Below are 21,409 nucleotides of genomic sequence, written 5' to 3' on the forward strand. Positions count from 1 at the left end.
TTGGCTGGGGAGTCCTGTGCCACTGGGAAGCTATTCTGGAAACTTCCCTTCCCTGCATTCAAAAAATGAGATAAAATGCATAATATACTCGGTTATTCAAGTCCCCTGCTCCAAGGGATACTCGGACAGACTTCTAGGCCGTTTTTATTACTTTCTGACAGAGGAGGGAGCTGTCAGCTCAGCATTGAGCTTTTCAGCAGGCAGAGGTGCCCACCTGGGAGCTGACTAAGCTGTCTGGGCAGCCCACTGAAGGGATATGTTCAGCTTGATACGCAGGAGATGTAGCTAATTTGGACGTGCTTAAATCTTCTGCTTTAAGTGCATGTATGGAGTGTTTGTGTACAGTGAAAACCAGTCAGTCTGCAGGGACAGTGGGAGCAGGGGGCCTGAGAAGCTGCTCAGAGGGTGGAACATTTGGCAGTGGGAGCTTGCAGTTTTTGTTGCTGTAGCAGTGTGCCCCTCTGTTGTACCAAGAGTCTCAGAAACCTGGACAACACCTCCCTGCCAGTGTCGAGAGCCAGAGCACCCTCCTCTGTGCCACAGCCATGAAAGCAGCCCTTTTATCTGGGAGACCTGCCAGGCAGCAGAAACAGGCAAGGAAATAGCTATGTTCAACTGGTGTGAGGTTGACTCAAGCCAACATGGACTGGTCTGAAGTGGAATAACAACCTGAGTCTATCTCCTGTTTCTCTGGTACAACCCACCAGCATCCTTCCTGCCTCAGCCAGTGGCAGTGTTGTGAGGTATGGCTTAGTTAAAACCCTGAAATAAAAATAATTTCTGCATTAGATACTGCTTACAACTGCATCAGTCATCTGTCCAACTGCTGGTGGCAGAGCTCCAAGTGGGCTGAATGGGGCTGGTTTGGCAGGTATGTGCAGCAGTGTGGTTGGAGTGTGCAGCTGGGCAGAACATGGCTGAGTCAGAAGCTCCCAGTGACGTTGCTAAATTCAGTTTGCCACAAAGATCTTTTTCTCCTTCGTGCTGGGGCTGTCTTTATGCAGTTTTTCTGCCTTCAGAAATGTGGTTCAGCCCCAGTTTCTGCGAGTCACACGCGTTCATTTGTTTGCGTTGAAAACGGGAGTGAGAAGATGTGGTGTCTGTGTTACATGTTTGGGGACTGGCTTCCACCTCTGCCAGCAGTTAAGTGACAAAGATTGAAAGCATTATTGTCCTTTATTTCTCAAGCCACAGAGATAATCCCTGTCAGATGACTCCATTTTAAATTGTAGTGAGACCCTGAACTGATGATTTAGGAGCAAGCACTCTCTTTGTTGTGGTTCTGGGTTTGGTGTGTTGCTTTGTGCCCAAGAAAGATGGATTGTTACTCAGCCAAGGCTAAATGTGGAGGTAATACCAAACGCTGTGTGAAATGGAATCTCTTCCCAGTCCTCCAATCCCAAATTCTTCTTTCCTCTGGGAACTGGTGCTAGACACCAGCAGCCTTTCCTCTGCCTCAGTGAACACAGCAGCATCAGCTTAATGTTAATGTTCTGATCTGGTCTGAATTAATGGCAAGCCTTGTGTGTCATGTACAGCAGAGACTGACTCACGTCAGCTCACTTGATCCCTTATTCCAGGAAAAATAACACTCAAATTTGCCAGAGAACTGTCCCTGACACTCTGAAATATTTGTGAATTCAAAGCTTTTGCAACTCAGATTGGCAATTTCTTCTAAAATTATTCATACTGAAATGTGGGGATTATACAGAGAATCTTGATAGACTCTTCAATTTGAGAAAAGTTTAAAATTGATCACTTGTACCAATAAGAGCCTTTGTTCCAGGTAACTCAGCGCAGACTAACATAGAGTTGCACAAAAACCTCCCAAGGAAAAACCGAGGCATAAACTTGGGATTTAATCTCTCAATTTAATTGAGAGGTTTTTTTAAACAATATTTTAGCCTCAGTAACCCAGGAAAGGGCTGTATCTATCTGGAAAATACGGTTTTTCTCAGTGACAGACTTGATGGGGTCCTTTCACATTGGGGTTTTTTTTTTTTTCTTTTTTTTTTTTTTTGGACAAGAGGCAAAAGCTGCAGGAGGAAACTGCACAGGTATAAAACTTCCCCTCTTGTATGGAAGGAGCAGAGGTTTCATAATTAAATGGAAACAAAGGCTTGCTTTTGGGCTTTTGAGTTTTGGCACAAGCTCCTGTGGGATCTGTGTGACTGGCCCTCCCCAGCCTCTGCACAGTGTTGCATTTCTTTACAAAAATAGGGCCTTTGCTGGTACTGGAGTAAACAGAGGAAAGTATAGGGGAAATCACTGGGTAAGGGAGAGCAAACTGGGTGTGACATGTGGTGGATGGCCCTGAGTTAACTGCAACAGCTGAGTACCTCCTTTTAATTTATTTAGTAAGGCCACATCCCAAGGCTGGAGACCCTCCTGTGCTCTCAAAGTGAGACTGATCCTTGACTGGCAGCCAGACCAGAACCACCTCATAAATGTCTAAAATCTTGGGAAATTGATTTACCTGCAAAATATAAAAAGCTGAGCCTTTAGTTGTGACATTTGGAGGAGATAAAGAAGGTCCCATTGAGGTGGAATAATGTCAGAAATCACCTGTGTTTAATGGCTTTTATTATGAATAGTGTGTCCACTACAAGATGAAATAGTAGGAAAAGAAAGGGAAATGTGAGAGTATAAATAATCAGAGTTTCTGAAAGTCCTTTTGGAAGCCTTTGCCCTCCTCACATTTACAGCAGCTCCTCACAGATGTTCTGTAGTTAGAAGAATCTCATGAAGTATTTTTGCAAGACAGGTTTTTTGGTTTTTTTGCCAGAAAGGAGATGAAAATCTTATACCAAAAATGTCTTTTGACTTTAAATTTAGAGTTGTTGTCGCAGTGTAATTCTTTAGAGAGCTGCCAGAGAGGTTTTAAAAAGCGCTATTTATATATGTGCATTCAAAACAGAAGTACAACATGGCTATAAGAAATTAATTTTCTGGTTTTGAAGCTGGCAATTAAGATTGGAACAAATGTTCCTGCTTGTTGTTCCTGCTGCAGTCACTCTTGTAAAACTAAAGGAGAACCATTGACATGAAAGCCCTGTTGGTGTCATTACCGCTGGGCTGCTTTGCTTTGTGGAGCGTCAGACTGGTTAGAATGACATTGTGTAAGGCTCTTAAAATCCTGCTGAGATCCCTGAAGCCTGTTAGGGGATCCCTCATTAAAAATTCTGGAAGACAGTCTAAATTGTCACTTGCTGTAGAGAATGAGCTTGTTGACAAGTCCACATTAAACCCAGCACTTTTTGTGAGCACAGTTTGCAAACCCAGAGAGACAAAGCGTGGTGTGCTCCTGATTCCCTTCTTGGTTCTGTCTGGGTGGAAAATGGAAAAACACTCTGGGTAAACTGTCTCATGTTTTCAGTAAGAAAAACACCCTAAACTTAATCTAGACTTCATGTACAAGAGAGGAGGTTAAAAAAAAGACAGGAAGGCCTGGTTTGTTGATGTGTATTCTTCTGTAGCTCAAAGACAATGGAAGATAATCCTCAGGGTAAAGAAGGAAGTACACAGCTGCTGCTAAGGCAATGCAAGTTGAAGGCGTGCCACAGGAGGAGAAATAAGAGAATATTTCAATGCAAATGTCCCTATAAAATACATTTTTCACCAGGAAAAGGTGTGGATAGCCCTGTGCTCTGTGTATGTGTGACACACTGAGTAGGAGGTACCAATATTCACAGCATGGGCAAAACCAGATACTGTTCTCTGGATCAAACATGGGTGTCTGTGAGAAGCATTGCTACCAATGTAGGAACAGATCCTTCTGAGCACTGGCCCCTGCCTGGCACCTTAGGAGGAATTTGGCCAGACCTGTTTGGTCGTGAGTCAAAGTTGCACACGCAAGTTCCAAGTGACTGGAGATATAAACAGCTTAAAATTATTTTCAGGGGAGTTAAGAGATGAATAATGCATCTCTCCAGGCTTGTAAGTGATCTTTTATTCACAGAAAATCAAAGCAATGCACAAATGTAGTTGCTGGCCTTGGGGACCAGAGTCTGAATGACTCCTTGTCATTCACAGTAGCTACCAGAGGTGGTGTGACATCTGAAAGGAAGAGATGAAAGCTCCATTGCAATTTCTTAAATTAAAAACCACCTCAGTATCTTGCTAAATAGCTGGTAATCAGAGATGCAGAATTCCAATCTGCTGTTTAGGGCTTTGATAGCCAAAAGAGGATACAACCTACCGAAGTTTTTCTTCCACAACTTTTTGAAAGTTTGCTTATAGTATCCATGGAAATTCCCCATGACAGCATTAACTTGTCCTGCCACTCGGTGTCTTGGCATTACTGAGTGTTTTGCCTGTCACTGCCATCCACTCTGTTTTGTTTGGTGACTAGTTTTGTTTTAGCTACTGGATTATACAACACCCAGGTTTGTGTGGTTCAGGACTGGGATCTGAACACAAGGTGAGGATCTAAACTTGACCCTTCTGTTTTCCAAAGGCAGGAGGTAGGAAAGGTTATGTGTCTGTCTGAAAAGTTCCTCCATAACTTAAAAACTGCATTAATTATGAGACCTTTTGTGCTAATAGATCCTGGGGGGAAATAGTTTGCTGGTTAGCATTTGTGACCTAAATAGACAGTTAACCATAAGAATAATTTGTGTATCTCTTAACACTTTTTGTCTGAAAAGATGTGCTTTCCTTTTCTTACTCTGTAAAACACTGAAATTTTTATTCCTGTCTTGAGAAAGAAACATTCCTTTCAACGGGAAATGAATGTAAATCTGAGGGCAAACCAATAGATCAATATTTAATCCTTCAGTGCATCTCATCTTTTGTGTTAGCAGAGGCATCAAAAGGTCAAGGGCTGAAGTGCTGCCGAGCTCTTCACGCTGTTTGCCTTTCACAGGCCTGGCCCTCCTGGGATGACAGGTTGTATGTGAGCCCTTCCTTGGTCTCACCTTGAGGTTTTCCCATCGACAGCAGCTGCATTTCAGCAAATGAATAATCTTTTAGAAAATGTGTCAGTTGTACCAGAAGCTCCGCATTGGTAAATATTAGAGGTTTATGTGTCAGTACTGGGTGCTTAGAAGTGGAATCCATTATGCAGAGGGGTAAAGTCGTGCTGTCTTGTGTAGCCTCTGTGAACAATTCCCAGAGACCTTCCTGCTCACTTGACCTTGTGCTTAGGGAGGCCAGTGACCAAAATCTTACTGACTTCAATGAGCCACGCCGTGGTCCTGGCTCGCTGGACCAAGGAGCACCCAAACAGCCCTTTGTTCCCTCATTCTGTCACACAGCCCAGTCCTGCCCTCCATCAGCACAGTCCCTGCCCTCTACAGTGTCCTTCCTCTGGAGAGCACCTACCAGGTGAGCATTTCCATGTGCCTGTGCTGCCTTCCTTAGTTTTCCCCACAACTGACGATCTCCTTTGGTTGCTTGGTTGCAAGGAGCAGAGTGCCAGTCTTTGTTCATCAACAGTAATGCAGAGTTGCTGTTATCGGCATCCAGGAAGGACTTGGGAGTAGAGCCTGTCTGTGTCTGTGCTGATGGGAATTCCCCAGGGCTGTGTGAGCTGTTTTGGCCTCTTGCCTGCCCCTCTAGGGAGGGTATTTCCGTGCAGAGTTTGTCAGAGCCGTTTGTGTTTTGCCATGCTCCCAAGGTGACCAGTATTCTTATCACATCTCTTTGCTTACTGAACACCTGAAGTGACCTTTGCAACACTCAGCTCACATTTTCCAGCAGGTAAAGGCAACTGAGAGAGAGGAAGGACAACAAAGTGTCTTGTCCTGGAACAGAGGATAGGGGGTCCAGCAGGTGTGAGCAGAACTGGAAAGCCAAGGACTGGGCCAAGGCTGAGCTGAATAGCCCAGCACAGGTACCCTGCTGAGACGATGTGGAGTATTGCAGGAGTGAGATAAGGTGACTGCCCCATTGAGCATTCCTGCCTGCTAATCCTGGGATGAACCTGGAGTCCCTCCATAGAGAGACTAAAGTAGAGGAGAAATGTTGGCTGAGGTTGAGAGGTGGGGTAACTCACCCACATCTGCTTCTGCTCACAACCCACCTCCATTTCTGACTGCCACTTAGAGAGAATTCAAATGAAAATGGGCTGATCTGCATCCCTTGTTAGGGATGTGAGGGGCCCAGGACCCAAACAAATCTGCTGAGACCAAGTGCCTGCCATACCCTGACACAGGGCCCTGCTGGAGAGCACATTTCACATCCTTCTGCCTCACCTCTCCCCAGTGTACTGGTTCAGAGTGAGGGCATGAAGCTGTTAAATGAGACCCAAATTTTAGTGTTTGCTGTTGTAATGGACAAACATATGCATTATGTGCTTAATGTGTGTACATTTAAAGAACATTAAGGCTGGAGGAAGGAGAAGTGTCTGATGGCCAGAGCTGGCAGCTACAGGGCTTTTGAGTTCTGTTCCTCTTCTTGCCAGTGATTCACTGCATAGCTTCAGGCAAGACACGTAACCAAGCTGGAATATTTTCTTCCAGCTGCAAAAGAGTTATAATGCCAAATACAAGGAGGGCCTCTGAGGTTTAACCAATTTCAGTTTATGGAAAGCCTCGAGATCTTTACTAGGAAGATACTAGAGAAAGGCAAGTATTGAAGTATTGCAGTATTTCACATTGGTGTTTATAAATGACCGCATTAGTGAAAAGGAGTGGCTGGGCTCCCTCTGCAAACAAAAAAGAAAATCCAGCCCCAGTGAAGAGGGTTGGGATGTAGAGAAATGGATGTGAAACCACAGCAGGAGAGGCCCCAGCGAACTCCACTGCTCCTTGTTGCTGCATCTGGAGGTGGCTCATGGACCAACGTAGAGAAAAGTTTCCTTGCTAAGAGGGTAGAAGAGGCTGAAGAGAGTTCAGAGACGTGTGAAGGTTGCTGCTTAGCTCTCCATTTGTTGGGCAGTGCTGTCTGAGATGTCTGGCTGGTTTTCCTTCCAGCTGGGCAGTGGCAAAGCCCAAGCACAGGCAGGAGCCAGGATGTTTCTGCCAGGTTGCACCAGCCCCAGGGGTGGAACCTGTGAGCAGCTGTTCGGAGCCCTCTCTGGGTTTGTAGGGAAGCGCTTGGGCGCTGCAGAGCGCGGTCTCCGGGTGGCAATCGCTGTGCCCGCTGCCCCGACCGGCCAGGCCAGGCCGTGTGGCCGCTGCAGGGTGGCACCTGCATGTCCAGCGCCCGCGGGAAGGGCCGCGTTCACCGGTCGGGCTGCTGGGGAGCCTGAGCTCGGGCCAGCCGGCAGGGATGTGCGCCGGGATGCCGCAGCCCCCGCGGGCTGTAGGACACAGCGCTGGGCAGCAGTGCCCTGGGAGGGGAGAGGAGAGGAGAGGAGACCCCCGCCTTGCTGCAGGGCTCTGGCAGCCCTGCATCCACAGCCCTTCTGCTCGGCGCAGGGAGGGGCTCCGGGCTGCAGGGCTGGGTAACGGGGGAGGCGCTAAGAAAGGTCGGGAAGGAGCCGGGAGCTGTGTGGAACTCCGTGCAGCCCCGGGGGGGACTCGAACCCGTGCCCACCCTGAGGCCGGGCCGAACCTCCGCCCGTCCGCCAGGGGGCGCTCTCCCCGCGGGGCGCAGGGATGGGCAAACCCTCGGGGGGCCCCGCCCCAGCCGGAAGCCCCGCCCATCCCGCCGTGGTACCGCGACCCCGCCCCCGCCCGTCCTGCCGGCCCCGCCCCCAGGCCCCGCGCGCAGCCGCCCCCTGGCGGCGGGGCGGGGCGGCGCCGGGATCGGTCCGGGCCGGCCGCACCGGGAGCCCCGGTGAGAGCGCGGGGGGTACCCGGGGACCCCACCCGGCAATGCGGCGGGGGCGGCTCTGCGGGGATCCGCGGGGCCCGGCAGGCAGCGCCGCGCCGATCCGGTCCCCTCAGGCCGCGGCCTGCTTGGAGCCGGAGGGCGCCGGCCGGGTCCCGCAGCGCTCCGGCGGTGGGCACGCCGGTGGCGGGGGCTGCACCGGTGCCGGTGTGAAGAGCGCTGCCTGCGGGCAGGCGAGGCCCAGGGCTGCGGCTCCCGGCAGGCGGGCAGGCCGGGTTGCGGGGCCGCTCGGGGCAGACCCCCACCCTCCGCCGGGCACGGGCACCGCGAGGGTCGACATCCCGGCCGGAAAGGGGAGGTGACATCCCCGCTCCGTGAGGAGGGCTGGGGGGAACCGGCAGTGCCTGGCTGTGCCGCCGGGGAACGAGCCACGGGAACCGGGAAGAACAGCCAAAAATACCCTGCTCGCCTCTGGGGCGGCTGCCATCGGGGCCCTGGGGCTGGGCGTGGGGCTGGCAGCTCGGGGAGATCACCGGGGCCGTGATTGGAAATGCCAGGTCTGTGTTGGCTGCGGGGAGGAGCTGAGGCTGCGGGAGCGGCTGTATCCCTCCGGGAGCGGCTGTATCCCTCCGGGAGCTCGGCTGCCAGGACACCCGGCGCTGCTCCGGGTGCGGCTCAGGTGTCCCCGGAGACGGCCGGGCTGGGACACACCGGCAGAGGCAGGACACCGACCTCTTTCACCGTTCCTTTCCCATTTCCATGTTTCTTGGTGCCCGTGCATTCAGCCGGAGAGTTTTGGGAAGAAATCTCGGCTTGCGTGGTCCTGCAGGAGGAGGCTCTCCTCGGGACACCCTGCCTTTGGGGAGCAGCTCTGAGGTCACCAGACCTGGTGGCCCTTTGGCTGCTCTGCCACAGCTGTTTTGCTTTTGGTCCCGTGAGTTTCAGAGGAAGCAATGATACTTATTTTTTCCTGCTGCAGCACCACAGATCCCGCACCCCTGTGAATCAGATGTCTTGAAGCATTTCTGGGCTGAGCTGGTTTTTCAGGTGAGTGGGGTCACGGTGTGCAATGGTGCCTGGCCCAGGAGTGTGGTCCCATTTTGGGCCCAGCAGGGTTTGGTTTTGTCATTTTGCCGGGCTCAAGCAGAGTGGAGCCGCCTGTGCTTCCTACCAGGATGTGGCTTTTCTCTTGTAAAGCTGGGTGAGCAAGCAGCAGCCTCGGTGAACGACGCTTTGTGGGCAAAAGTGTGTTTGTAACACAGAGGTAAAGGTGGATTGTTTACTTCAACGCTCACTTCCAAACCTGCCTTCTGTCAAGGTCCCAGGGGAGGATTGCAACCATTCCCTGTGTGACCAGAGCTGTGTTTCAAGGGAGTATAAAACACAAACAACTCTTCTGAAAGGGTTTGGGTTGCAACTCCCCATAGTGGTTGCAGTTGGTGGGTGAAAACAAGCAAGAGGCATTCACCAGGCTGCTCTGTCCCACAGTCAGAGCAAGAGAAAAGATGCCAAACAAAACAGGAAGCCTTTGTTGAAGTTATGAAAACTCTTTTAGTTTAAAAAAAGCCATCTAAAAGGAATACCAGTAATTCATTGTACCTGAGTATGTTGGGAATGCTTTTTCTAGCTGGGTCTTCAGCTTCCTCTGAGCCTCTCTAGGTGCTTGAATCTGGGTCTGAACTGGTGTGATCCTCATTTGGGTCACTGCAGGAAGGTCTGGGCTTCTAGATGTATTGACAAAGGGGCTGCCCTGGTTAGAGTGGGCCTGATAGTTATAAATGATAATTTTTTTTTTTATGGTTCACTGGTCCTTAGCCCAGTGCTGTGTATCTGTTATCTGTTTCATTATGCAGTCTCCCAGGGTGGTTTTTGGGTTCCCCTGGATGCAAAACTGGATTTTAACAATTTTGAGGAGATGGAGATAATGCCTCTCTATCTCCCTTCAAAACCACCTCATTCCCAAGTGGCGCTGAAGCAATATAATTTGTACCTGGTGACCAATTGGAGCAGGCTGATGCAATGTGGCACTAATATACAAGAGGCTTCTTGGGGGTTTCCACTCTGTTAAGCTTCACGCATAAGACTTGGAAGAGACTGCATTTTGCTGCAAATAAATCACTTTAGAAAGCAATTCTTCGCCCAAGTGGTAGCTTGACTGCCCTTCTTTTTCTTCTCTGCTCTGCTGCCAGTGCCTCAGGAGCTGTGGCGCACCAGGTGTCCATCATGACTGACTGGGTGCTGCTGGGGCTGATCGCGGCGCTGGTCGTGCTGCTGCTGCTCACCGTCTTTGGTTTCGTCGTCTACTCGGGGCTCTTCACCGAGGTGGTTGTGAGTGCTGGCTCCCCCCCTGTCGGCAACATGACGCTGGCCTACAAGTTCAGGGTGGGCCCGTATGGAGAATCCGGGCAGCTCTTCACGGATGGCTGCAGCATCTCCTCGAAGCTCTGCTCCATCGGCGTGTACTATGACAACCCTCACACGGTAAGGTGTGCTCGGCGAGGCCAGCACGCTCTCGTGGTTCCCAGCTCGGGATGCTCCCTCGTTGTGTTTCAGGCACATGCAGCTCATCCTCTGTAGGTGAGCACTGGGGTCCACAAGGTCTCCCAGATCTACAGAGGACCCAGTGTGGGGAAAAGCATCTAAAAGCAGATGGGGTTTTGCATAATCTGGACTGAAAGGCATTGGGCAAACAAAGCTTGGTATTGTCTGATAGCTTCTGCTGAACAGGGTATCAGCAGAATAACAGAGCTAGTTATGGAACAGAAACCAGTGTTTATGACCCCAAGGTGAGGCATTCCTTGGCATGTTCACTGGGAGTGCAGCTAAGGCTCCTTCTGGACTTGCAGCTCTGTTGTTGAAAGCAGATGGTCTCTTCTCGAAAGCTCGATCTGTTCTCATGCATACTCCTTCTCTTGTTTCTAGTGCTGTCATGTGTTTCTGAGCTTCCCTGTAGGTCTTCCATCCCCTGAGAGTTCTTACTGAAACCTCAGGTGCTGCGTGCTGAGGGCTCCTGTCTGATGAAACAGTTGCTCCATGATGCTCCTTGGGCTGAGAGGTGAGCAGAAAGCACGCTGCCTGATGGCTGCTAGCCAGAGCCCAGCACTCCATGGGAACAGTTAAAGGCAGGGAACAAACAAAAGTGCATCAGAACTTGCTAGGGGGGTGGAACCTGGCTGCTGATGCCGAATGACTCGGATTTCCAAATAATGGCATGTGGGCATTTGTCTGGGGCAGACAGCCTGGCTCCCCAGTAATTCTGCTGTAGCTAGTGTGACCGTGGAGGAATCTGTGGGGAGGAGGGACAAAAGAGTGGCCAGCAGCTGTGCATGTGTGCTTGGGCTTGTTTGTTGGGGGCTGGTGCAGGGCACAGTGCTTGGGCTGATAGCTCTCACCCAGTGTTTCTGCTCTGGGGGTGTTTGGTCCTGTTTTAGAAACCTTGTTTTGTTGCTTGCAAGATGGTTCTCCTGAGGGTTAGACCTGCTTTCAGGGAAGAACTTGTCCATGAAAACATAGTGCTGAGTGAGCTGTGACAGGAAGATATTGGAGATGAGAAAGCACTGGGCTTAGCTGTGCTCAGAGGAGCCTGATGTGTTCAGCTACCTTGTGTCCTTGTATCCTGTGATGCCCTGACTTATCTTTACCTACTTGGATCCTGGGAGGCAGAGGAGACACTGTGGTGCCTCTTCTTGGCCTGGGAAGGATGATGGCAGAGGTGACTTCTCTCCTTAGGATGAGCTGGGCAGAGGCAGGGTTTGACTAGACATGCTTGAGACACCTTTTGTCTGGAGGAAGTGTCATGTTTGGAGCAGGAGCCATGGTGCCCGTTTCACTGCTGCTAATTTGTATCCTTGTGTTGAGGGCCTCACCTGGAGCTGAGAATCCTGATGCTGCTGCTTGTTCTGCAGTGATCTCCAGGCACAGAGCAGGCAGTCAATGCTGTGAGAAGGACTCGGTGTCTATTGCCAGTGCTGTCCTGCACCAGGGATGTGATGTGCGCATGCTTGTGGTTGCCCCGTAGCCTTTCAACTAACATTGTATCAAGGGTGTTCGTTCTGCCTTGGCTCTTTGTTTGCCAAAGCCTGTTCTGCTGAGGTCCACAAATACTGATAAGGGTATTTGTGGTAACTCCTGCTCTGGCTGGCACAGGGAATACTTTCCCTGGTAGCACCAGTTGAGGCTAGAAATGAGTGACTTTGACCTGACCCTAAAAATCTGGGCTGTCAAACTGCCTCCCCTTTCAGGTCTTGTCTTATTTTTTTTTTTTCCTCATTCTACTGCATTTCTGCCTTTACCCTGTGGCTGGAGAAGGCAGTGGGGCTGCAGGCCTTTTCTCTGGTGGGCTTTTGCAGGTTTTTGGAGGCCAAGTGTTCCTTTTTGTGGCAAGAGTCTAACCTGCTGTCCAAGGCTTGGCAGGCAGCCGCATGGCCCTTGCCCTTCTCTGGAACAGTTGCCTTTGCTCATGACATTGATCAGGTGACATTGGCCTAAACCTTCCGTCTCTGTAGCCACTGTGGTGGCTGGGGCACAGGGGGCTGTCCAGGACATAGCTGCAGTGCCTGCAGCTCTGCATAGTGACAGGAACCTCCCTCACCTGCCATCCATGAGCACAATGTGCTGGAGTGCTGGTGGGACCTTCCATGGGCTGCTCTGTGGCTCCTGAAGGGGTCCCCACAGAGATCCACATCTCACCAAGAGGCAGGTCAGACTAGGCTGGGTGCTGGGAGTGAGAATGTGTTTGGGCAGGTGGTTCTCTTGCCTCTGGGCAGGGGAAGAAAGGGCCAGCTGTGGCTTGGTCTCTTGGCTCTTGGAGACTACCGTGCTCATACCTTACGTGCTGGCTCAAGTGCAGAGCACCTCAGTGTCCCTTGGGGCTCCTTGTGTGCTTGTATCCACTGAGCCATGATGGCATGGGAGATGGTGTGCACTGCTGGCTCCTCGTTCCTGGAGGTTCCACAGGGTGGGACTGGTCACCCAGGCTGCCTTTCCCCTGAGAGGAAGAGATTATTTCCTGCTCTTCCTCCTCATTCTCAGAGCTCTCCTGACCTCGGTGGAGCACCCTTTGGCAGAGCTGGCCCGCCCAGAGCTGGCCACTTGCCACGGATGTTGACTTGTCTCCAAAAATAGACCTTTTGTCATCAGGCAGCAGAAGGTGCTGGTTACATCCTGCTGTGTTGTGGGTGGAACACTGGAGAGCTCTGGCCAGACAGCCACCCGCAGCCATGGCTCCTGGGGGTTTGGTGCCCCTGACACTGGGACAGGAAGGGGCTGGTGGCCAGCAAGTGCCATGTGGCAATTACTGTGCTGATGGACTCATGGTCAAATGAAGCTCTGGCTGGGAGAAAGGATGGGAATGCTGAGCTGGAGAGCAGCAGCTGTATGCTGCTCTTGGCTGGGAGTGGCCTTGGAGCATGTGGGCTGCCTCGGGGTTATGCCAGGCCTCAGGGTAGCCACTGCCACCAGCATCTCTGGGCTCCCTGCTGGCTCCTGGCTCTCCCAGCATTCACACAAGGATGCTCCCTGAGTGCTGCCAAAACCCTGCCAACAATGTTTTATGTGTTTTAATGGACAAGATTAATATTAATTTCAACTTCTTTTTTTTTTTTCCTTTTTATTTAATATTTAGCAGCCCAGAGGACTTCTCCCTCCTTTTCTCACCTCTGGCAGGAACAAAAGCTCCAAAAGTCCTCAGCAAGGACTGGATGTAGTGGGTGGGTTTGTGCTTAGCTCCAGCCAAGCTCCTGCTCACATATAGCTGTGGGCACATGCCAGGGCCTTTTGCCTGCAGTCTAGTCCATGTGCACAGCCACAAGCCTGTGCTCAAGTGTTGAGTGGATAAGACCAAAATGCTCTGTGAATGCAGAATTGGATTTTGTTCCAATTGGCAAAGCTAATGGATAGGTTAAGTAATAATTTCCAGAACTTCTTTGTCAGGATGCTTGGGGGACCAGAGGCTTTGATCAGCACCTGCCTACTGAAAAAGACAAATCTTTAGGGAAAAGCTGGTTTTGAGTGGGATCTTCATTTTCCCTTCCTTTCCCTCTTCCATCTGCCTTGTTGCAACCCTTGGAAAGATGTCTATGGGGCTACATGCTGTGAAAAGGAAAGATGAAAGGAGAAGGGAGGAAGCGAACATGCCTGGCCTAGCATTGTTGCCCACTCCAGCTGCTCTGCTTTTTTCAACACTTACTCTGGGGCTGGGATTGAACTGTCTTTGCTCAGGACATAAATAGAGATTGAATGTTTAAAGGAAGTTAATCTAGATTTCTGTATCTCCTTGTTTCATCTGGCTCTTTTCCCAGGGATGCCATTTACGGCTGCCTCTTGCTGTCTTTGGGGTGGATCTGCTTCTCCTTTCCTGCCCGGAGCGGTGATGGATGCTGGGCACAGCCCTGTCTGCAGCTCCCTCTTGCAGCACAGGAGGGCAAGAGCGAGCCACGAGATGTGTCCCAGCCTGATGGATGCTGCTCCACAGGCTGCTTTCTTTTTTCCATTCACATCTGCTTGTGTTCCCCTTCTGGAATGGTCCTGCTGTGCGACATCAAAAGGTGTTTAAGGGAAAGGCAGGGCAAGGAGTGTGGAGAGAGTGGTTGCACTGCAGGAGAAAGCTTTGCTGAGCTTTAGTACAGCAAAGTTAGGGATGAGATCAGGGAGCACAATTCCCCTTGTGGTGTGGCATGGGGATGGGAACCAGTAAAACACTGGCCTTGCTGCATCCTCTCTGTGCTTCACATCGTCCATATGAGAGTTTTGGGACACCTTTGTGCCCTTATGTTATATCAGGGAAAGTGACTGGGTTGTCCAGCCCCCTCCCATGTTCCTGCCCAGGGCTGAGGGTAAACTTGAACTCCAGTGGTGGGATTCTGTTGTAAACTAGAAATGAAAGTTGTGGCCTTGGTCAGATTTGGTATGGGGATGGCTGGAGTCCTGTGGGCCATCACTGTGCTGGTGGCAGGGCTTTGAACACCCCCCTTGTTGGGCTGAGAGCCCTGCACCCCCTGTCTTAGTGGGAGGCATCCTAAAATTTGTAAAGAGATCATGTTTTAGGTTTTGTATGTTGTTGGGGTTCAGGATAGAAGTGAATTTTTTCTCTTTGTGTTACTATAAACAGCTGGGTGACTGCATGAAGGTCTTACCTGCCTCAGTTTCCCCACCCCAAAACTGCCATACTGAGTGTGCCTACTTTGGAAGGACCTGGCAGCCTCTGAATTTCTCTCCAGCTTAGTGCCAGTGGCCCATGGTGGTTGGTGGCATGTGCACATGGCTGTCAGGGAACTTCCTCAGGGGTGGGGTGGAGGCAAACTGGGCAAGCTGTGATCACATCTCTAAGTCCCCTTCCTGAGCTGCAGGGGTGTCCTGCAGAACGGGATGGTGGTGACCAGTTGTTGACAGAAATGTGTCTAATGCAGGATCAGGAGAGACACTTCCTGCAGCGACCTGTGACAGGGGTTTAGCTCTCCTCTGCTGCAAGTCCCTCTACCCTGCAAGGAGAGGACCAGCACCTTCCCCACGGGGCTGTGCATTTAGGCTAGGAGGAGCGTAGATGATTTAGACCTGGGCACCTGCTTTGGTGTGCCTGGTCATGCTGTGCCGTTGATTTTACTGGTTTATGGTCATCTCCTGCCTCCAAGCTCAGCAAGCTGAGATTTTGACCATTTCCAAGCCTCTCTCTTCTGACGCTGTCTGTCTGTCCCCTTCAATCAGGTGTCTCCAGAGAAGTGCCGCTTCGCCATAGGCCGCATCCTGAGTGAGGGAGATGAGAAGCCGTCAGAAGAGCAGATCAAACGGTTCCAGAAGTATGGCTTTAAGATCTTCAGCTTCCCTGCTCCCAGCCACGTGGTTATGGCGACCTTCCCGTTCACTACACCGTTGTCCATCCATCTGGCAGTCAACCGTGTCCACCCAGCCCTCGACACTTACATCAAGGTAAGCAAGTGTGGCGTGAGGAGCGTTGCATGTCTTCTGTGGGCTGTCAGAGGCTTCTCTTCCTGACAGCTGATGGGGCTGCTCTGACATGTCGTGTCTTGATGTTTTCCCTTGGGCACTACCATCAAGATCTCCTCCTTTTGCAATCTGGCAGGTAGTTCCCCAGCAGGGATGTCCTCCCGTTCGCTTGGTAGGCACAGGGATGTCTGTTCTGCTGTTTTGTGTTTACAAGAAACAAGTTCTCATCTAATAACTTGCTGCTTTTCTCCTTAACACGGAGATAAAAGCTGATTTTCCCCTTGAGTCTCTTTCTTGTTGTTAGGATCTGGCAGGTATGTGCCCTTCGGTGTAATGCTTTGTGCCATGGAACTTCTGTTTTGAGTGCCAGCCTCACTGGTGGGGCAGCTGTCTTCTTCAGAGACAGGAGAAGAAGTTAGAAACTTTCTGGCTTGTGGGCTTATGAAAACTTTCTTTCAAGCAATACGTTGGAATATGTGGGTCTTGGCCCTGACTGGGCAGCCAGCTGCTGTGGGCTGTGTTTGCCCTTGCCCTGAGCGGCCATTTCTGCTGCTTGTGGTCTTTTTTGAAGCCAGCTCTGCTGCCTTACTCTGGCTGTCAGAGCAGCTGTGGCAGGGGTGTTCCCAAGCAGCACATGTGACACAGACACCTCCAGATGCAGGCTTTCCAGAGGGCAAGGAAGGTCCTGGCCAGCTGGATGATGGAGGGAAGGGACTGTCCTTCCCAGTGGGGGAGGATGCTGTGGAGGGGCCGGCGCTCAGCCCTTGGCTTATCTGACTGTCGAGTTCTGACGCTTTCGTTTGTTCGTGTTGAAACACACTATTTATAAACTTGCTTTTCCTGGCGAAACTCCCAGCCTTGTGGGGGAACCGTGTGAATCCCTCCAGCCTGCACTGTGCTGCAGGATGGCTGCCTGGCTGCCAATCCTGGAACTTCAGCTGGGGGCTCTTTGCCAACCCTCTTGTCCACCCCCGCCGCAGGGAGCTGCCCACTGCTACTGGTGGAAGATGTGTTAGTGCTGGCAGCAGGTGACACCACCACTGCTCCTTCCCCCCCATTCTGGAGAGCAGAGCCAGTCCCCTGTTCTCATCCTCTCGCTCCATCCTCTGAGTCTCCTCCTGGAGCTGTGCCAGTTCTGTTGTGGGGGCATCAGGCACTGCTGCCAGCCCCGTGGCGGGCGCATGGAGGGGGCTGGCGTAGGCAGGAGTGTCAGGTTGGCCACGGGAGTGCTCGGAGACACCGGGCTGACGCTGCCTGAGCTGGGGAAAGGTCCCAGCAGCGCATCTGTTGTATGAGAGATGGAACTGTTAGAGCTAAAAAGGGAACCACGGGTTGTTCTGGGTGCACCTGGCAGTGTTTAATGGAAGCGGTCGATTTCGATTTACAATAACTGAAATCATAGGGAAACAGAGCACCCAGAGCCACGTGCCCAGGGAGGGAATGCATTTTCATCTCTGCCCCAGTCCCAGCAGCACATGGCTTGGGGTGCCTGTGTCTGTCCAAATGTCCTGCAGCAGAGCAGGGCCCTCATGCCCATCTGGCACTGACCGTGGGGCACAGGCAGGAAGAGGGTGGGTTTGCTGTGCTGGATGGGGCAGAGGGGAATGGATGCTGCTGCTGCCTGCACACTGCACTGTGGGGATGCCCTGCCTTTCTCCAGGGGGCAGGAGGGACTCAGGAGGCCGTTTGCAACTGTGCCAGCAGCATCCCTGCCTCTTCTGTGTCATTGCCACTTCTCCCTCGCCTTGGACTGTCTGCACCCCTGGGGCTGTTCTGGCACTTCCTGGGATGGAGGGTTTGGGAAGGAAGGGGGAAACTTTCATGGAAACAGGTGACCTGTGCCCATTCGGTGGTGGGAATTGGGGTTACCATGGAGACAGCTTCTCTAAATAGCATCCTTCATCCCACCCCCAGAGCCCAACTCCCTTAAGCAACCCAAGAGAGCAGCGAGACAGATTTGCTTTATTTATTTATTTATTTATTTATTTCCTGTGTGCCTGCTTTGGGAAGGGTGCTGTTAATGGGAGCTGGGGTTCAGCCTGCCAAGAGCAGGTCCCCCACAGATCTCCCCTCTCAGGAGGTCAGAAGGCAAAAGCCATGAGGTGTGAAAGGGGACTCAGTGGCAGGGATGAAATACTGGCTCCCATGGAGAGGGAATCTGCTGAAGCGGAGGGAGGATGACATGGCTGCCTAGTCCTGGAGAGCTGTGGGAGAGCTGGGGATGGGGAGAGAGCTGAAGGAGGCAGGAAGGGGGTTGCAAGGTGGGGAGGGCGGGTGGAGAAAACTTTGGAGATGCTGAAAAATAGAGAAAAGGAATGGGAGGAGAAGGGGACTGGAGGGGGGCATGTAGGGCAAAGGAGCTGAGAGTTTTGGGTCCAGCTGAGGGAACAGGACAGCAAGAGGTGGGGGGGGAAGTCTGGGCCAGAGTTGAAAGAAGCTTTACCACAGCTGGCACTGCAGCGGCCTTCCCACGGCATCCCCTGAGGTTAACTTGGGGACATCTAGTCCCAAAGGTCAGTGCATGTGGATGTGGCTCCCTCTGGGCTTGCTGGTGCTGTGCAAAAGTTACCAGGAATGCTTGTGGCTCTTGTTTCCCAAGCAGTGAGGATGCAGTGGTGCTGGCTTTCAGCAGTTTGGACTTCATGTTTCCCAGTCTGCTGTTGCTTTGGAGGAACAGGAAAAGTTAAAAACAAATTCATAACAAGAATTAAAAAAGAGTGGTAGGATGACAGTCTCATTAAGGGTGGAAGGGAGATGAGCTGACATGGAGCAGGAGGTCTCATGTCCAGGCTGTCCCTGCAGCATACATCTTTGCCCCCCTGGCTCTTGTGAGCTCAGGAGCTGGCGTTTCTGTGAGACTTTTGGTGCAGGCCTGGCTTTTGGGAGCTGTGGGGAAATGGACATCCCTGCATGTGGATGTAAGAGGACATCCTTTCCCTGGGATGGCAGGCTGGCAGTGCCCTACTGCTAGAATCACCTTCTGAGGAGCCCAGGAGAGGCTGCTGGCTCATTACTCTGAACATGGGTTATTTAAGGCATAGGCTGGGGTTATTTAGTGTCCCTTAAAAGCATTTTCTCCCTAATAACCTCTGATGTTGCTTCTCCCTGCCTCCAGGCAGGTATGCCCTGCTTTCCTGGGATGTGCACGCCTGGCTCACAACACAGCTGCCTGTCAGACCTGGCACTCCCAGCTCCTGGGAGCAAAGGAGAAAGCTTGTCTCTGGTGGGAGCCCTTTTTGACAGCTCTGGGAGCAGGTTATTCCCCTGTATCCTCCTGCCGTTTCAAGGAGTGTTTCTTCTGGTTTAGGTATAGTGAGCTCTCTGTGGTGGGCTGTGTGTCCCTGAATCTCTGCATCCATTCTGGCATCTAGTGGGCGCTGCCAGGTGGGTGGGTGGGCTTGGACCTTCTGGCTGTTGGTCTCCTCTGGTAGCTGGAGAGGTGGCTGATTGCATCTAAGGCAGAGCTGGAACCTATCTCCTACTGCAGCCCTAGAAGTGCCTGCTTAAACATGGCCTCTTTTTGTGGGTTTTTTTTGGTCAGTTTTATGTTCTTTTCAGCCAAGGAGGATGTGGAAGTGGATGCCAGTATCATCCTGACTGCCTTGCACCCTCCAGAGCACCTGCTGACTGACCTCAAACTCTGCCTCACTTGGAAAACTGGGGTTTTATCTCTTTAGATGGTCTTACAAATGTATCCTCCAAATTCAGCTAAACTCCCAGCTTTTTTCCTTCCCCTGGGCTCTGTAATCACAAGTTTCCCACTTCCATGGGCTTGTGAATAACTCCTTTACAGTGCAGATGTCGGGCAAGAGACTGGCATGGACTCTTGATCCTAGGAAAAGTCTGGGAGACAATCAGGTTGGCTCCTGCCTGACAAGGCTGTCATGTTCCTCCACACCTCAGCTCCCCATAAAAGGAACTTCACAAGGTGCTAAAAGATGTGGCTTGTTTCTGTTTACAGCCAGGGAAATGTGTTATTCCTTGGACCATTAGCTTGGAGCAAGCTTTGCTCCCCTTGTCAGCTATGGCAGTTTAGGATACAGTCACCTCTTGCCTCTCTTTTTGCTGAGCTAATTACACAAAGCTTTTAGAGTTCCCTTATTTTCCACTGTTTTCCATATTTTCTGACCTTAATTTCTGCTTTCTTTTTTGGACCTATTTTCAGCTTAGTAAGTTCTGCTCAAACAGATGCTTTATTTCAGCAATGGTCATATTGCTGTAGTACATAAATCTCTGGTGGAGATCTTGTCCTCTGCCACAGACCCCCCAGTCCTGGGTTTTATCTGAGCCAGCTAATAGCCACTTCAAACACGTGCCTCTGTCCTTTGATGGAGTTGTAGTTTCTGGATTAAAGATGGGAAACAGTGCCAAGTTCTGCATCTTCTCTGAGCTTGATTGAATGACACGAGTGCTGGTTTATCAGTCAAACCCATGCTCCCCACAAAAATAAATCCTGTTTGCCAACAGGATCTGACAGCTGTAAACAAGTGTTGGTTGGCATTAATTATGCCAATCTCCTTTGCTTCCTGGTGATCTGGCCCAGTTGCAGTCATCTGTATATTTCTTGACTGTCTTTGCCTGGCCAGTCTGTACTTGTTCAAGTCAGTTATTTACCCATTGAATGTTGGCAGGTACAGGCTACTGTCTCTCCTGGGACTTTTTAGCATCTCCAGCTGGCCAGAGATCACCCTTTGACATGTGGACAGCTTGTCAACGTGGACTTCAGCATGTTAAAATGTGTGTTATCTGGCCCTGTGAGCCGTGTGTTTCATCTTGTCATGGAAGAACAAACATTTCACCCGCATGCTCTGTCCATGTCGTCTGACTTTGTCCTAAATTCAGTGCAGAAATACTCAGTGAACACTCCTCCCTTCTCACTGGTGCTGCTGAGGTTTCCCCTGACTGAATCTGTGCCATCCTTCAGACTCTTCTCCCCTACCCAGTGCCCCAAACAGCCCCATAATGTGGATGCCTCTCTGTCTGGGGGTAGCTGACAGCTTAAGTGGACCTTTATGGCAGCTGAGCCTCAGCATCCTTGTGAGGCTGCACCTCATCTTTCCCTGGCATTCCTGACCATGCTGCTGAGCCTGCTGCCTTTGCTCAGATCTGTTGAAAATCCTTTTCTCCCAGCTGTTATAAATGAATGTCTGTGGAGCTGTGTTCCCATCCCAGGTGGTTTATGTTTTAAAGGCTATCCTTCTGCCTGGCTGTGTTGGGAGGCTGGGGTTGGGGGTTGGGAGCTGATAAAACATTTGCAAAAAAGGGCTCAATTATTCGGATGTTTTTCCACTTAAATTCTTTCTCCTGGATGATTTAGTTTATTTATTTCGGGCTCTGTGCATGAAGCATTTTTAAATGCCAGCTTGTCGTGTGTGAGCAGCTCAGGCTTCAGTCTGCACGTGCGTGAGAGCTGATCACAGTGGCAGCTTCAGCCAATCAACTGCTACCTGAATTTTCCTCCAGAGGTCTAGGAATTACTAACAGATGCTCAGTCCTGTGTTCTCAGCCACAGCTTCATTTGCCCTCATGAACTGCTTTGCTCCCCTGCAAGCCCTGGAGACCAGAGGCTGAAGACCACTGCCCAAGCTGGAACTCTTGCTGAGCCAGGGCCACTCAAAGCCATATATCCATCTCTCTGCAGAGAAGGAGGAGCAGGATGCCTTTATCCAGAATTTTATCACCACTAACCTGGCACTTTACTGCCCTTGGTGTCTCATCATATGAGTCTGGCAAAATTCATCCAGTTGATGTT

General features: G+C 51.1%; 1 protein-coding gene across 2 annotated transcripts in view; it reads left to right on the top strand.

Annotated features, from left to right (window-relative positions):
• The first annotated feature begins 4,395 nt into the window (after positions 1-4,395).
• Positions 4,396-21,409, top strand: part of TEX264 (testis expressed 264, ER-phagy receptor) — a 42,442-nt gene continuing 25,428 nt past the window's right edge. Inside the window, exons 1-4 of one of the 2 annotated variants that reach the window (XM_033072005.1) lie at positions 4,396-4,420; positions 8,696-8,763; positions 9,906-10,197; positions 15,418-15,639. In XM_033072005.1, coding sequence (XP_032927896.1) covers positions 9,940-10,197; positions 15,418-15,639 — 480 coding nt within the window. In that variant the 5' untranslated portion in view covers positions 4,396-4,420; positions 8,696-8,763; positions 9,906-9,939. Of the gene's footprint in view, positions 4,421-7,665; positions 7,723-8,695; positions 8,764-9,905; positions 10,198-15,417; positions 15,640-21,409 lie in introns of those variants that run through there. The other variant, XM_033072004.1, reaches the window with a different exon arrangement.

Source organism: Catharus ustulatus, chromosome 13 (genome assembly GCF_009819885.2).
Source record: "Catharus ustulatus isolate bCatUst1 chromosome 13, bCatUst1.pri.v2, whole genome shotgun sequence".
Taxonomy (NCBI): Eukaryota; Metazoa; Chordata; class Aves; order Passeriformes; family Turdidae; genus Catharus; species Catharus ustulatus.